At 41.2% G+C, this 16,708-nt stretch overlaps 1 protein-coding gene across 1 annotated transcript in view; it reads right to left on the reverse strand.

Moving 5' to 3' along the window:
• zcchc24 (zinc finger, CCHC domain containing 24) overlaps positions 1-13,479 on the reverse strand; it is a 34,076-nt gene extending 20,597 nt beyond the window's left edge. The window contains exons 1-2 of the mRNA XM_026190258.2: positions 12,938-13,479; positions 9,798-9,998 (exon numbers count right to left, since the gene is read on the reverse strand). Of these exons, the coding sequence (XP_026046043.1) occupies positions 9,798-9,998; positions 12,938-13,177 (441 nt within the window). The 5' untranslated portion in view covers positions 13,178-13,479. The remainder of the gene's footprint in view (positions 1-9,797; positions 9,999-12,937) is intronic.
• Between the last annotated feature and the right edge of the window lie 3,229 nt (positions 13,480-16,708).

A 16,708-nucleotide genomic window follows, 5' to 3' on the forward strand; every position in this document is an offset into this window, starting at 1 on the left:
GCCAATGGTGCAGGATCATCAACACATCTGCTTGACATGCAAGACTCCTCATTTCACACACATAATATAACTTTACCCTACTCCTAAACTTACATATGCCATATTTACTAGGCGTTAAGGGCTTTTGATAAGTGAGGCCACAGGTGTGAATTTCCTCTTTACCCTCTGCTAGCCTTGGACGTAGCCACAGCCCCGCAACACTCAACAAGCTGTGCAGCTGCACAGCAGCGTTATATTACCAGTCTGTGAATGACAAGAGCAGGTTGGGTCGCACACTGGTGCATACAGAGGTGCACAAAATATTGTCATCTGCTTGCAGGAGGAGGTTCTTGCTACTGCTGTCTGTGCATATGCTGCATGTGTCACCTGCATTTGCTGTACGTAGCAGGATTTGTTTGCATGTCCCTCTGCAGACTGTATTTTTGAGAGTCACTCTGCCGGATATACCGTACACGTGTGTTGCTAATCTCAGCGTCACTTGGTGGCAATGCTATATTGGACCTATGGCCCTATATGGTTTCTAAATGCTCTGACTATGAAAGGCTCTTTCCAATATAACTTCTCAAAACTAAAATATCTTGACTGTTTTTTGTTTGTGTGCTTTGTTCACAGAGGCACAGCTTTTTAATGTCTGCTATGAAACAGAAAAAAATCCATCTGACACCACACATCCCTGATAAGCCTTATCTGTTTAGCAGGGAGTCTGCACTCGCTCCCAGTCTTTCGCTTTGCTAACCTGACTGAGCGTGTGTTAAAGAAGAGACAGAGACACAAGGCCTTTTCGGAGCCTTTGCTGTGACTGGAAGGAAGATCAGGGGTCACCCTGTAAAAACATTCCCATAGCGCACCTCCCCCAGCCCTCATCCCTGCCAGAACCGTCTCAGCACACTACAGGGTAGCACATACTGATAGCGAGAGGCGAGAGAGACAGTTTCCAAATGAAATGTGGATTATTTTTTAAAGTAAAGACCTTGGATCTATAAGTAAACAAGGGGTAAAAAGTAAGTAAATCGAGCAGAAACATAGTTCTTCATACCCTAGAAACACGTGTCCTCTTTTATATCTGTTTTGACTACTTTCATATTTCGAGCAGCCTGATTAGTTGACCCATATTACCTGCTCATATGTGAGGATTCATATTTGTTTCTCATGCTATTTGAGGTCCATCAGTGCACTAAATAATCATTATTAAAAAAAAAATACAGCTTCTAATTTTTTGTGATGATGATTTTTCACCTGGTTTCTTACTTTAATAAACAACATACAACAACTTATATCTTTATTATATTCAGTAACACATACTGAAGGGATGTGAAGCTTTTATTGTGTTTTTTTAAAAATATAAATTAAAAAGCATTAAACCACCATGTTATATTTTATGCTTAATTTATTACAGATCTCTGATATTATAACTGACTTAATGTTATTTAGAGGTCATGCTTTGTGAAGCTATAACCCCTCTATGTCTTCACGTGACTTTATATTCTTATTTTAATCTTTTTGATTCGTTTTACCTTGTGCAAAACATTTTTTAAAACTTACTAATGATGCACACGCACACATGCATGCACACACACACACACACCACTATGGCTTCCCATTATTGAGCGCAACTCTAGTTTAATCTGCAAACACTGTCCTGATCCCTGGCAAGGCTGCAGCTTCTGGATAGCCTCCCAAACTTCATGACACAGAGAGCAAAAAACAGTCAGAAAATGAAAACCACAGAAGAGGCCCCTAAGTGTTGACATATAGACAAACAGACTATATAGGACTCGTTGTGTGTGGTTTGTTGTTGTACTCCTTTTTTCTTCTCTGTAAGATTCAAGGCTCTCTCCAAACATACTTGAGTCTGACGCACTACTCTGATGAAGTGAGGGCCCTGCTGGGCGAACAATACAGGCCTGCCTTCCTGACCTCTCCGTCTAGCATATCCTACAGACACACAATGACTGCCTTAATTACCAGCCTCCATTCCCACCGCTAGGGTTTTCCCCAATAGCTCCCATTCAGAACCACGGTCTCTCCCTAAGGTGCCCATTCAAGTGTGATACAAAGCTAGCAGTGTCAGTCCCTGATCTCTTGACACCAAACTCAGTCCAGTGTGCCAGCACTTGCAGCCTCACAGCGTCTCTGTCCGTCCATCTGCTTGTCCGTCCCCTCCTTCAGCCTAGTCTTAGAAAAAAAAAAATTGTTGTTTCTTTTTTTTTTTTTTCTCTTTAATCCGAAACGTAACACATATGAATCGTCTCAATTAGGAGCAATTAGTTAAAACAAATGCCAAAGTCAGTATGACGTGGATATTTTATTGAGGTAGGTTTTAATGGCTTTCTCAGCTCACTAACGAGATAAAGCAGAGAGAGATAAGACCACGGTTAAATAGCTTGTTGGTGCATCATTTAAATTACCTGTACAAAGTGGGTTTCACATCTGTCTTTGAGCCTGTAAATTAATCCAAATGAACCTAATCACACAATTTTAACATCAAAATAGCTATTAAGCATCACTGTAAGTGACTCGCACACACTACATGGTGTATTAACCAATGAGAAGAGTCTATGACAATTTCTACAGGGAAGAGCACAAGGCTGCATCTTGAAATGCTTTCCTTTGTTTAACCAACAAGTCAAACCCCAAAGATAAACAAAGTATATTACCAATACTGTAAAAAACAGGAAATAAAAGAAAATAGCAAAACTAGCATTTTCAAGCACAGAAGAACAAAATTGACTTTTTTATGTTGTTATGGATTATTGAGTATAAATTGATGTTGGATAAATCTGTGTTACTACAACTCCTAAGAATATGAGTAGTATGAGCTAACAGAGCTTTTGGCCCTTGTCTGCTAACAGGACATCATGCTGTAGTGAAAATGTGACCTTTGACCCTCTGATTCCTCCTTTCTCTCTGAGTGAAAAGTGAACCATCCTGTTCCCGAGTTCCCGAGGCCTCATTATGGGGGGGAAAAACCGTAACACTGTCTTGACTACTGTCATAGCCACCATGTATATATTTTGCAATATATTCAGTACCATCTGTTAAACAGTAGAGAGGTAAAACTGCACATTTTACAAAGGATTTTTCACTCTAGTACAATAACATAACAGATACTGAAACTTGGTTCCAAAATGAGTGCTGACCTGGTTTCCCTCATGCTGCAAAAACACAATTACATAAAGCAGTGTGATGAGCAAGAGCTCCGAACACATTATTGTTTATTTTCTTTTATTATCTGAAGCCTCCATTTTACAGTGCTGGCTCAGCAACGTGATGGAAAAAGTGTTACATAAGAAACTATCCAAAAATAAGCTAATGGAGCCCTCTAACATCACTTAGACTGTGTAGCCTTCATCTGAGCATGAAAAGGAGGACTAATCAAATGACACAACGTGCATAATCTCTTCCCAGCGAGAAAGCTGAGGGACTTTACGGCAGCTTAGCTTCACCTAAAAGCGAGCAGATGGTGCACCGTGTCTTCGTCCATATTTCAGCATTTAATCTGCAAACAGCTGTGAGTTTATCTATCTGCGGCAAATGTAACAGCATGCTGGAGTCCCAGAGATCGGGTTTTAAGTGTCACAGTTACCAAAACAGGAAGTGGTGTGATTGTTGACTCAGCAAAAACTGAGAGGAACAATGGGATTTCTGGACAGAACGCAAACCAGCTGGCAGGAAACCACACTTTTATCATTCTTTTAACTTTGATTTCCGTTTAGAGGAAGTGCCCTCGCTCCCCTTTCACTGGTCCGCTGTCTCTCGGCTCTTATGCCCTTCTCAAGCTTTCAGACTATGCCCTCTCTGTGCCAGACAAACACAATAGTGCTGAATGGCATGACAGTGACACATCCAAACTGCCTCCCTGCCCCAGCAAAATAAGTGCAGCCGTGTCAGAACCTGCCCCTGGGGCATCGTGGGGGTAAAATGTGAAACTCTTTCTCATGACAAATGTTGAATAAATCAATAAACTGGTATTTCATTAAAAATATATATATATTTCAACTCAGGAAAGAGTGGGTTAAACATAGATTAGAAAAGTAAAAAGACAGATGTAGGTTCTTTCTCCTCCCAGGAACATTAGCCTCCAGGGAGACTGCAAACGTCTCCAGCTACATTAAGCTCACATAATCTGCTGGACTAGTGAATAATCAGCACTGGGCTGAATAGCAAGGAAGGATAGAAAGCTAGTTTAGACAATTTCGCAGCATGTTTCCAACACAAGAGTTGCAAAATGTTTTGCCAAAGGTTTAAGACGGCACTGTTAATATGAGATACAAGTCGCACATGACACCAGAATTTAGACTGTGCTTGAATTTCTTACTGCTGACTGAAAAAGTTGAATTTTAATAGGAAGCTGGAGTGCAGAGCCCTTTAAATATGTGGGACACTTTATATTGGTGGCTTCAACAGTCTGTTGAAGTGACAGCATCCTATTATTCTGACACTTTTATGTTAATATTCATACCCACAGCTCTGACAGAAAAAGCCACACTATGTGCACAAGATTTGCCAAACATGCAAAGGACTTGTTGCAGTTTTGGCAGTATTATTTCTAGCGAAGTGCAGCCACACTTTTGAGCCTTTTAGGTCTCGCCACCATTGGGCTGTTTTACACTAGCAGCTGTTTTTTTCTGGATCTTATTTAAGGCAGCCCACACCTTTGTGCTTGTTCCAACCACAGGAACTCCCGCTGCAATACGTCTTTCAGGATGTATCCAGGGGACTGTCCCCTGAAAAAATGCTAACTGGTTAAAAGTGAATCTTTGAAAGACCAAATGAAGTTGTGACTGTGATCAGAGGACTGCTTTCTATTCAACCCTTGTAAAATTTGCCACATAGAGGAATAAAATAAACAGGAGCGAGCAACAGCCCCATTCACTCCATCTATTGTTGTTTCTGGTGACACAGACCCAAAATTATTCATCTGTGTAGTTTTGATGCACTTGGAATTTAAATTACATTAAAATCTCTTACAAAATTAAATTATCAGCTCATAAAATCTATAAGGGAAATAGAAAGGGTAAATGGGCTAATTATAGTGGCTATAATATGTCTGAGAGAGTCTTAGGGATGATCAGATTTTTGGGATTGCAAGGCAGAAGTGTTGATTAAACTATCATAACCAGCAGAATGTAATGAAGTCTCTTGTTTTAGCACTGCAGAGTTGCACAAACAAGGCTAAGCAGTTTCTAAATTAACTGTTAGAACTGACACACCAATAACACCACCACTGAAACGTGAAAGCCCCGCCTCTCGTAAACCCCCCCAAAAAACTAGCATCCTTGTTAAATGGTTAAATTAATTTTGGCTAAAAGTGCTAAAAGCACTGAATATCGTCTTTTTGAAGTCTCGGATAAATAAATATTGCCCCCAAAAAGATCAGACGTTAGATCCTCGTGCTCAGATTAACTGGAAGAGATAACACATGCTGGAAAGGTGAAACTCGGCTAAAGACCTGAATCAGATTCGATTAAGGCTTTAATATGAGTTACACTCTGCAGGAAATTGGGTGTTCCCACGCTGAGCTAAAATACTTGTTTTTCCTAAAGTGAAGCAAACACACAAGCAACACTCTGTGCAGTGATGTAACGCTGGTAAATTACAAATTTGCAGTGTGTTTTTGACAAATCACAGACACACACATACAACAACAAACTGAAACATTAAAAACATTGCACAATTCTCTCAGCGTGACTACCAACCAAATCCGAAAAGGATCGCCGCTCTGTCAGAGGCAAGCACCGGAAAATTTAAAAGCAAATATGTTTTGTCAAAACCACTGATGTTTGTTATGGTAGACAAAGCAGGCTGCAGTAATGACAAGTCATTATGTTTACTACCACGGCTGACGGGAAAGCACACACTCTGGAAAGTCACACGTTGCTCTTTTGCCTCTCCTCCGAGGACGCCCTTAGTTCAAAGGTCAACTCTCGTCTCCACTTTTACGGGAGATCGTGGAGACCATTTGTTACAAAGTACAAACTCCTGCTGAAACTCACGCCACGTGAGGCGTAAATGCCATCGCAGTGATTTGCATTAGATATACGCAAGTGGAGATGCCTGCCGACTGACTGGCAGCCATAGACGTGAGAGGGAACGTTAGTGCCTGTGCTTTTAGAGTGAAGCATCCTCTGCAAAAGCCTTTGGTAAATTAAATGGCTTGATTCTATCTTCTGTCATACTCTGCTGGAAATATTTAAAATACATAGACATTGCACTAACACAGTCCAAATGGGAACAAAAAAGCTTGATAAAGAGGGATCTGTATAGGGATCACTGTGCTCTTGCAGACAAACCTGTACAACATCTTTGGCTATATCATCATCAGCAATTTAAGCAATGAAAATTCAAAGGCTTATGTAAGTTGGTTTGATGCTACAGCTGCATAAAAGCTCTCGTTTAAAACAAAAGACTATACCGCTCACATCTGTTTGTTAGATATAAAGCAACATCTGCTGAGCACAAAGTGTGAAAACAAGAGCAAACCGCTAGCCTGTTTTACTCCACAAAAGCTGACTAATTAACGTGTTAATGCATATTTAATGCATATATAAATATATGTATCAGAATGCATATTTTGAGAGTGGACACCACTGAAGAAGAAGCTACCATAGGAGCAGGAAAAGCTTTAGGTTCTGAGTGTTGAGACAGATAGAGGAGCCAGAAACCACCAGCCATGCAGTCAGTAGACAACCAAGTTTACCACTTGACCCACAGCTGCCTCTTTGCATTTAACTCATAAAAAGAAAAAAATAAATAAAAAGCATCTTTCCTGAAAAATAATGAATGTTGCTTAAAAAGACCAAATGTTCTCAATCAGCTGATTGTGATTTTTTTAAGCTGTCAAACAATGCCTCCAAAAAGTTCAGCAGTTTTGGTTAACCTCATATGAGAGATGAGAAACCACATTTTTGTGGCATTCTCCCAGTAAAAGACAACAACAACAACAATCTGGCATTTCTCAGAAGCATAAGAGCGTGCAGTGCTAACTGAAGATCCTGGACAAGGGGGTTGCATAATGTTCAGGAATGAGAGATTGTAAGTCGAGAGTCCAGCGTAGCTCAAAGACACGCATAAAACATACAACAGCAAGATCCACCCCCGCCCACCCATAAACCTGCATTACAGCAAAGAAACTTTCCATGAGTTCATCTTTCTACCTCTGGTAAACCTGTCTGTCACTGCATCACTCTGATCACTCAAATCAGAGGTGGGGCCAGCTGTTGAGAGGATTAGTCCTCTAAACAAAACCAAATCATGAGTGCAAGTGGAAGACATCTTGGAGCGGCGCCAGAGCGTGGCAGCGAGAGGCATTCTGCTCATAACTAGGGGAGCGACGTCATTTTCCCAAATAAAAGCCAGTTTACATAACACCTCTGTCCCCATGACAGGCAGCACTGGGCAGCTGCTGCCAGACCTGTGGCTTTCACTCAGCTACAAGTTTCCTGAAAAATAAATCTCTCAGCACAACCACAAACCTTTCCTGTGTTTCCAATATTAACATGTAAAAACTTTTTTTTAAAAAGGGGGGGGGGTCTTCAATTTCAATTAATGTATTAGCACTTTGGCCTACCTCTATATACTCAAAAAGCAAAACAATAAAGAAAAGCTAGAGAAAGCATCATAAATAAAGGAGAAACTTACTTGACCCTTTGACAGTCTTTGCGCAAAGCACCTCAATAAAAGGCGGTGAGGGGAAGTAGACGAGGAAGCTTTTACATACTCTGTGCTGGACTAGGATGACAAACTTTGCAGGACCCGGTGAAGCAAGAGCTTCTGTTTTCATTGGCAAAGCCTCTCTGAACAGGACAAACTCTTTCTTAGTACGAACACACGACTGCACAATGTAAAACAGAGTACTGATCATTTAGAATGAGGAGTTCTTGTTTAGAGAATGACACCAGACTTGGCGAGCAAGCACTCTTAGGAAGAGCTCTTCTCGCTTGTGCGTCACATATATTATTCGGATCTTCAGCTGGTTAAATAAGGAAGAACTATCCTTGGCTTAGGCATGCAGTGACAGGTGAGAGGGCAATAGTGTAAATGATGCAGCACAAATGGAAGGTAAGCTTATGGAGGAGAAGCCCAGGAGAGACCTAAATAACTGAGATGGTAGGTGTTGAGGCTGTTTGGAGACTTTGCTGCTTTCTGAGTTACTGCTGGCAGTTTAACGAACAGCTGAAATACAAACCAGAAGTAGGGTGAGGGTGTTTCTGACATACACAATGGAAAGATTCATTTCACTGCTCCCTGCTGTCAAAGGGGTTTTATTTAATAAAGGAACAGTTTAGCCTTTTTTCATCTTGAAACGGTAAAGTGAAACTTAATATACAGCAGATATGGTTTTAGTACTAAAGACACTAAATTGTGAGTCGTTTAATGTGCACCTGTGCCAGCGCCGAGTATCACTTCATCATTGCTCACATCCACATGTACAGTATTAGTTGAAGGAAGATGGAAGGTAAAACGTTACATGTTGCATGATATAGTACAAAACCAAATTCCAGGAAGAGTTGTGAGCAGATGATCTAATTCCCACACACTGCAGTTTGGGGCTGCCCAGGAGATATTTCATCACTACAGTGGTCTTATACAGACCTCGTGAGACCAGTCATCATATGTCATAAAGCGAGTCAAAGCATTTTAATCTCACATCTGCTCCTCATTACACTTTCATGCAAAAGAAACTTAGGGCTGGGGTTCGGCTGTTGCACCTCACCCAGGGAAAGGGAGAGGAGACAAACGGGGGAGGCAACTGAAAGACGAGGGAGTGTAAGGTCCAACTAAAAACTCAGAAACTCCACAGTTCCAAGGGAAGGTGCTTTTGTGTTCTCCCTATGAAATTAGCTCACTTGGCACTCCATGACTTTGCCTTTACAAGCTGCTACACAACAACATAATGACAGATCAGACCGTAGCAGTTTCACAGTCTAGTCCTAGAAAATACACTTTAATTTTGCTACAGCAGCTACAAGCGAAGCTTTTCCTTTCACACATTATGTTCCGCTATAGTTCACAGAGAGACAGACAGGCAGGATAAATATATAAATACTTTTCTTTTCCAAATCAAGCTACGGTTTAGGGGTGTTGACAACAGCTGGAGCCCCATTTGTCACACACTGGTGGTACCCAGTAACCTCGATACTAGACCTCAAGGTGGATTTGTCATGGTGCCTCGCCAAAAAAAAACAAGGATAAAAAGCTGCATCATAACAGGCTGATTCAGTGGGAAACAGAGACAGGAAAGCTCCCACTGAAATTTCCCACTTAAACTGTGGCTGTAATAGCGACAGTTTAAGTGGATGTACAACTGTGGATATAAAAACTGTGGCTACATGTCAGAAAATGGCACTTACACTACTTACTTATACACAGTCAACATGATGATCTGATTCAAACCCTTCACCTTTGACTTGGGAGTTTAAAAATATGGCCGTGACATAACATGTGCTTATAACGTGTAGTCTTTTTGTTGTGCAGTGTTTTGCCAGTCAAGACAAACACACACATACACACACACATGACTACAGAAGACAGAGGCCAGTCTGTTTAACAAGTAGGTCAGACCAGATCCAAAAAGAGAGGAAGAAAGAAAAAGAGTGAGGGAGAGAGTGACTGACTGCAGCAAGCTTAGATTTTAGTGTCATTATTGGTTTGTATGAACCAAATAAAAAGTCATTGAAGAAGTCTAATGTCAAGATTAAGCAAATGAGACACACTGAAAGATTTAACAGTGATTATAAGCCATCTGTGTCACCTGATGACTAGATTATGTCATACGTGTGTGTTAACAGTCTCACCTGAGGGCAGTCTTTGATATAGTGGCCCTTGTTGAAGCACAGGTGGCACAAGTAGTTGGGTGGGGGTCTTTTGTTCGGTTTTCTTGTTTCAGAAGAGAGGGAAAGGTCTGAGAAATGGTCCGTCAGGGAGTTGAGTCCGTCCACAATATTGTTCAGGGAGCCATAGGGAGACACGTTCTTATACACGTTGTTGTTTAAGGCCTGAAAAATAACACCAGATACAGCCTGTTGTTAACATGAAACTCTGCTTCTCGTGAAATGCTTAGATTACGCGCCAGGTTCCTAAATGTGCTCTCTGTCCTGTTTGCTGTTGTACAAAAAGTAAAGAAAAACTAAACAAAAAAAACGGAAAAAGAACTCCAAGATAATTTCGCTCATTAAATTCGGAACATCTGGCACGAGGCCCAGCTGTGCTCATGAACTGGAAAAGTACTGCGCATGTCCTCAGAGAAACACAGGACAAAGTATGACTCATTGTAAACAAGATGGGAAGCATGTTCCCCCGGCCACCCAGCGGAACATCAGCATTAACGCCATGCACTGCTGGTGGTAAACTATCCGCCGTCCGAATCTGTAGTCTGCTCGGAGACACAGGATGCACTGTTGCGTGCCACCAGGCCAACTGAATTCGCAGAAGATGCTCTCTGAATATTAATAACAGGGAAAGCGCTCCCTGCCTTTCCTTATTTCCCTTTTCGTTCATGTCTTCCTCTTTTCAAACGCAGTCCAGAAGAGACAGACGTGATTTGACCCCTGGGTGAAATTAATCTGATTTTAGCAAATATTCATACAGCCAGGTAATTAACCTAGGAGAAGCCTAACTAATTATCTGGCCTGACATTTAATATCCGAGTGACCGCTCTTGAGAAAAAGAAAAGATGTCAAAGAGTTCGTAGGCATGTGGAAATCCACTGATAAACTCTTTAATATAACCGAAGGGTATGCATCATTTTAGGACACAGGCTTGTGTCTGGGAAATGATGTTACTGTTGATTTTAAATGTTGCACGGCACAGAAACCTTACACTTGGCAACCTAACCAGGGCTGAAAGCCAAATCTCTATCTGGAGACTGTAAGATTGTCTTGCTAACCAGCTCCAGCTTTAAGAGCCGTGTTCATTTATTACTTGTCGTTGCTGTAAATCAAGCACTACAGCTCTGTAGTTTCTCAGTTTCCCATCTGGTGCATGTGTTCCAGCTCTGTGTACTACTGCATCCCTCCTACAAATGGAAATGTACACATTTAAGTTTTACTGCAGCTTGCGAAATCATTTTTAACAAATAAAAAACAGGAAACTTTGCTCTGTTTACATTCGGAGCATTTCTTCAGTTTGGCTTCAAACCACCTACTGTCAGCCCAAAGGAAACGGATTTCACACACATCTGCTAATGGTGGGGTGAGACGGTTTGTTTATTTTTGCGTGTGTGACTGAGTGACTAGTCCTTGGTAGGTTGTGTGTTTTGTGCCGTGTGGCAATAGATGAGGGGATGGCCAGCCACGGTGTGCCCAAGACAGGCAGAACAAGTGTAGCACATCTGTGAGTGTTTTCACAGGTCCGGTGATGAGGTGTCACACAGCAGGAGGTCAATAAAACACTGCTGTTTTTAGGCCAGGCTTGTGGTGCCACCTGGGAACTTTAAAGGTGCACTGATAAGAGTTAGAGTAATCCAGATAGTTTCTAAATTAACAGTAAAAATATGTTAGGGGGGCTTTTCTGCCTGCAACTGGGTTGTGAAGGAGGCTTTTGAGCAAAGCTGTCAGCAGACGAATCTGCGATAAGCGTGCTCGACTTGTGCCCTGTCGACAGCGACTTCATTAATCTATATCGCAATTTCACTCCAAGCAGGCTGTTGTGTGATCCTTCACCGTGAAAACAACCACATTTCGCGTTAGTCATCTCATCATCAAATCTCTGCAGTGGTTTGTTTTGCTTGGCTTAGCCGGTATAGAAAGTTGCAAAATCTCCCCCTCCCTCCACCCCTTAAACCGTTTCCAGACTCTATGTGTGTTCCCTCACTTTGAAACACTTTATACTCTCATGGCATTACACAATTGCGTGTAATGTATAAAGCGAACGCCCCATTTTCAGATGACTTTACGTGTTAAGTGACTTCAAAAGCCCCCTGCGGTTGCCACCATTATAATGAACACTGGCTCTAGATGGTGACTACACCATCCATCCACTACTAAAGTTTCCAACACATAGCGTCACTTGAACAGAGATCTAAGAAACTGGGCTGCAGTGCAATCAACGCTGCTCACTGTGTATTTTTATTTATTATAACACTGCCTTTCTGCCCACGCTGTGTGATCATTTTCTGTATGCGGGAGAGATGGAGGGGTCACTTTTGCACAGAGTGCACTATGGGGTATCAGATTTGCACCGTGCACACATTATCAGCATGTTGGTTCCCTAAAATTACTTGGAGGCACAAAAATAGAGAATATGTAAACAAGGACTGATTTTGTTTGCACAACCTGGTCTATTTGAAGGAGTCAGAGACAGCAGACCTCAGCAAGGGGCTGCAGTGGCCTGCTCTCTCCAGACAGAGGCGTGCAGAGGGTGGGGGGGATCTATTTCCATCTCCTGCCTCTCTGATTAAAACATATTTTTCCTCACCACATTAACTTTGAGCCATAACTTATAAATATGCTGAAAGCAGACCTCTTCATGTGTAATCATGTCATCTGGGGGAGGGAAATGAGCTGTGTGATATTTAGATCTTGAAAGATTGCACATTAATTTTAATTTTAACATAAGTATTTAATCCATGAGTGGGTTAGTGACATATTTACTGAGTATTTCTGGTGTATTTTTCTCTTCTAGTATTGCAATCATATACACAGAAGCCTACACAATCGTTTTATATTATGTAAAACACTTACATCTGCACATAGCAATAGAGCTACATTCAAAGTAGCCCCACCAAAAATGTTTATTTCATCGGACTATTTTAGGTTTTTGTCCATATTAAAAATATCATGGCGGTTATACCAGAATAGCCTATGTTGCAACCTGCATGCTAAAACATTTGCTGCTCAGACAAACAACACTAACACCGTCCAACTCTCCCTAAAATCAGCCACAGTCTCACAACCTCAGATATCCCGGATTTGTACGTAGCATGCCGTCAGTTCACCTCATTTCGCTGCAGCTGGAAGAAGTTGTTGAGATAGTTGGAGTTCAGGGAAGAGCTCAAATCCGCCGCTGCGGGAGTCTTGCTGAAACTGAGATCCGGGTGGGAAGAGTTGGGTTCGGGTCTGAACGCGTCAAAGGCGCTGGTCTGGTGGGGGTCTTGTAAGGAGAGATAGACCCAGTTGAGAAGTTGAGCCGGCTGGTACACGGAGGCACTCGTGTCTATGGCAGACAGCAAGCTCATCTTTCCATTCAAATGTCCAAACTGGATTTCCACCGCTTCTTTTTTTTCTTTTTTGCTGGACTCGTCTCAAATGTTGCTTTTTTCCCGTCCCCGTCCCCAAACTGATGGCAAGTGCTCCCTTTTCTTCTTCTTCTTTCTGTAAAAGGCCCTGTCCTCCTCACGCCGGGAGCCTCGTCCCACTTAGGTGTTACTCAAAAGTCATGGCGTTAACATGTCAGTATAAAAAGTTTTCCCTTGCTCCCCATGGTCCGCTATCTGCCTTTATTGCAGCGGGGCAGAGAGAAGCTCTTTGAATATGCAATGAACGCGGCTCTGCGTCACCGAGGACCAGCAGCCAATCAGCGCGTCGTTTGTTCCAGGAGTCAACCGAGTAACTGCTGTAATAAAGACGGTGTAGATATTCTATTATTTACCAAGTTACTAATATATATGGTTTACTATTTCTCTATTCTTGAGTGGAAACAGGCCTCCCTGATTCTTTATGACATTCAGCCACCTTCTGAAAACACATATTAATATGCTATAAAGAAAAACCTGGATAACTTTAGACATTTAGTCCAGCGGTTAAGAAATCAATAAACTGTGCAGCTTATCAGGACTATGGGGCACACTCTGTCGAGCACGTCCCAGCTTCCAGCCAACCCGCAGATTCAAGGCAGCAGAGTATGGAGAAAACCTTAAAAACGGCTCCCTCTTGTGGCAAAAATCCCTGCATATATCCACGAATCCAGAAGATACTGGCATTCATTTCCTAGAGAGGTTATTCTGGCTCTTAAGTATGACTACTGCTTTCCAAAACCTAATTTTATCTTGTGCTTTTAAATTTGCAGACTTAAATTAGGAGAATTTTAGGAGAACGGACGTTTGCAATGAGTCACATATATAAACTATATTAACAGATATTTCCCATGTGTGCATATATTTACAGTAGAGTCATGTGAAAAGCTCTTTCAGTTCTGAGGTGCATATGACACAATAATAAAACAAATAGACCTAACCAGGTTCTAAAATTAGTGAAATACAACTTCAGATGAACAGTAATACATGTGATATTACATTGTAACATTATTTCATTAAAACTAAGCCACAACACACATGGAGTGTGCGAAAAACTAAGCACAATCTGTGATTCAGTAGCTTTTGAACCACCCTTAACAGCAATGAGTTGAAGTAAATGTTGTCTGTGCTATTTTATCAGTCTCTCACATGTGTAGGAATTTTGGCCCACTCTTCTTTCCTTGTGTTGCTTGAGTTTATTGGGGTTTGGAAGCATTTATTTCTGCACAGCTTTCCTGCCACAGCATTTCAGTGTGGTTGAGATCTAGATTTTGCAACACCTTGCCATTGCAGCACTTTGATTCTTTACTTTTTAAGCCATTCTGTTGTAGATTTGCTGCTGTCATTGTCCTGCTGCATGACCGAGTTTCAGCCAAGCCTTAGCTGCCAAACAGATGACCTCACATTTGACTCCAGAATACTTGAGGAGCTCATGATCGACTCAATGACAGCACGGTGCGTAGGACCTGTGGCTGCAAAACAAGCCCAAAACATCATGCCTCCACCACCAAGCTTATAGTTGCTACAAGTTGTTTGTGCTGATATGCTGTGTTTGGTTTTTGCCAAATGTGGCAGTGTACATTGTGGTAAAACATCTCCACTTTGTTCTCATTTGTGCAGACGACATTGTTCCAGGTGTTTTCAATTTGCTCAGATGCAACTTTGAAAACCTAAACTGTGCTAATGTTTTCTTTTTAGAAACAAGAGGCCTTGTGCTGGCAACCCTTTCAAACACGCCATATTTATTCAGTCTTTTTCTAAATGTACTTTGTACATGAACTTTAACATTTAGGAGTCTGAGGCAGAGGCGGGGATGTCAAACTTATTTTACATTACGGGCCACATACAGCCCACTTTAATCTTAAGTGGGCCAGATAAACTTATCTGGGTATCTATCACTGTACAGAAGTTCAACTGCACATTTGAACTCAGAGATAACAACAGAGAAATGCTGCTGAAAAAAAAAAGAATGACCCTTTGGGCTTAAATTGTAAGAAATAAATGTAAAAAATGACAGACAAGTTCAGATAGTTTGTTACCCAGACTGTCCTGCAGTTATTATAAAACTGAAAGGTTTTGTTAATTAGAAGAAAATGTACATTTTTGTCTTTTTATTGTGAAACAAAAAGTTTCTATAATAGTGAAAAAATGAACTTTTTTGTCGTTTAACTTTTTATCTATTACTTTAGTGTAGTATGAATGTCCATGGGGAGGTCTTTTATTAGTGGGAAGTCCAAAATGTATGCCCTCCTTAATATTTTCCAAAGCAGTCCAGTGGGCTGGATTGGAGTGATTGGAGTTTTTGTCAGGCCAATTATGACCCCATGGCCTTGCTGCTGGGACCCTACTGGGATGTCCCATGAAATTCTCCCATGTATTGAATCTTTCTAATTGTACAATAATGAAGGTCATAGTGTTTGGTGATATAATTCTAACCCTTCCAAAATGGATGGGCAGCAACAATAGGTTCTCCGAGATCACCGCTGATGTCTTTTTGCCTTGGCTTTGAGTTAACACATACCTAAAAACTCCAGACTGGCTAAAAAAGCTTTAGCTTTCATAGAGATGCTGAAATGTATTGATGATCAAAACATATGGCTGCTATTTACCCTCTTAATTCCCAGGTAAGTAGTAAGGGCGTAGTTTGTATTTAGTTGGTTCATTTGAATAAGTAATGATATGGTGAAATGTGTCATATGTTGATGCTCATCTCATCTCACAAAATTTGCAACATTTTTTTTCATGTAGCCTATACTTGACAATAGCATAATAAAACTGGAATAGAAAACTTAAAACATTTGGTGTGCCACCCCAATACTTTTAGTGGCCCCCGTATGGCCATCTGGAGGAGCCTTGTAATAGCTTTTCATCATTACGTCCTGAACAAAATCATTGGACATCCTCTTCCCTCCCTGAAGGACCTGTACAGCACTCGCTGTCTCACGAGAGCACGTAGCATCCTACGGGATTTCACATACCCAAGTCACCAGGTGTTTAAGTGACCTCAGCAACCTGAATCTCCTGCCCAGATTTGGGTTGCCAAGGTCACAGACAAACAGACTCAAGGACAGCTTTTACAATAGGGCAATAGCCCTAATCAATGCTAACAGCTAACCTGATTGGCTACCTCCCTGGACTTTTTTTTGGAGGGCAATAATAATAATGTGCAAGAAACATTCATTAATTTCTTTTATTTATTTATGAAGTCATTCCTTTTTCTTTCTTTCTTTTTTGCTTATACCTTTTTGCGCTTATCACTCCACTTTAAAGTTACTGTGTTGTGTTGTTACTATTTGTGTTGTGTTTTGTTGTGTTTAGTTGTCGAGGTGGGACAGTTTCCATTTTCATTGTACTATTGTACTAGCTATGACTGTGCAATGACAATAAAATGTGTTATCTTATCTTATCTTATCTTATCTTATCTTATCTTATCTTATCTTGATAAGTAAAACTTTAGAACAGAATTGGTTGTCC

Source organism: Astatotilapia calliptera, chromosome 13, assembly GCF_964374335.1.
Source record: "Astatotilapia calliptera chromosome 13, fAstCal68.1, whole genome shotgun sequence".
Taxonomy (NCBI): domain Eukaryota; kingdom Metazoa; phylum Chordata; class Actinopteri; order Cichliformes; family Cichlidae; genus Astatotilapia; species Astatotilapia calliptera.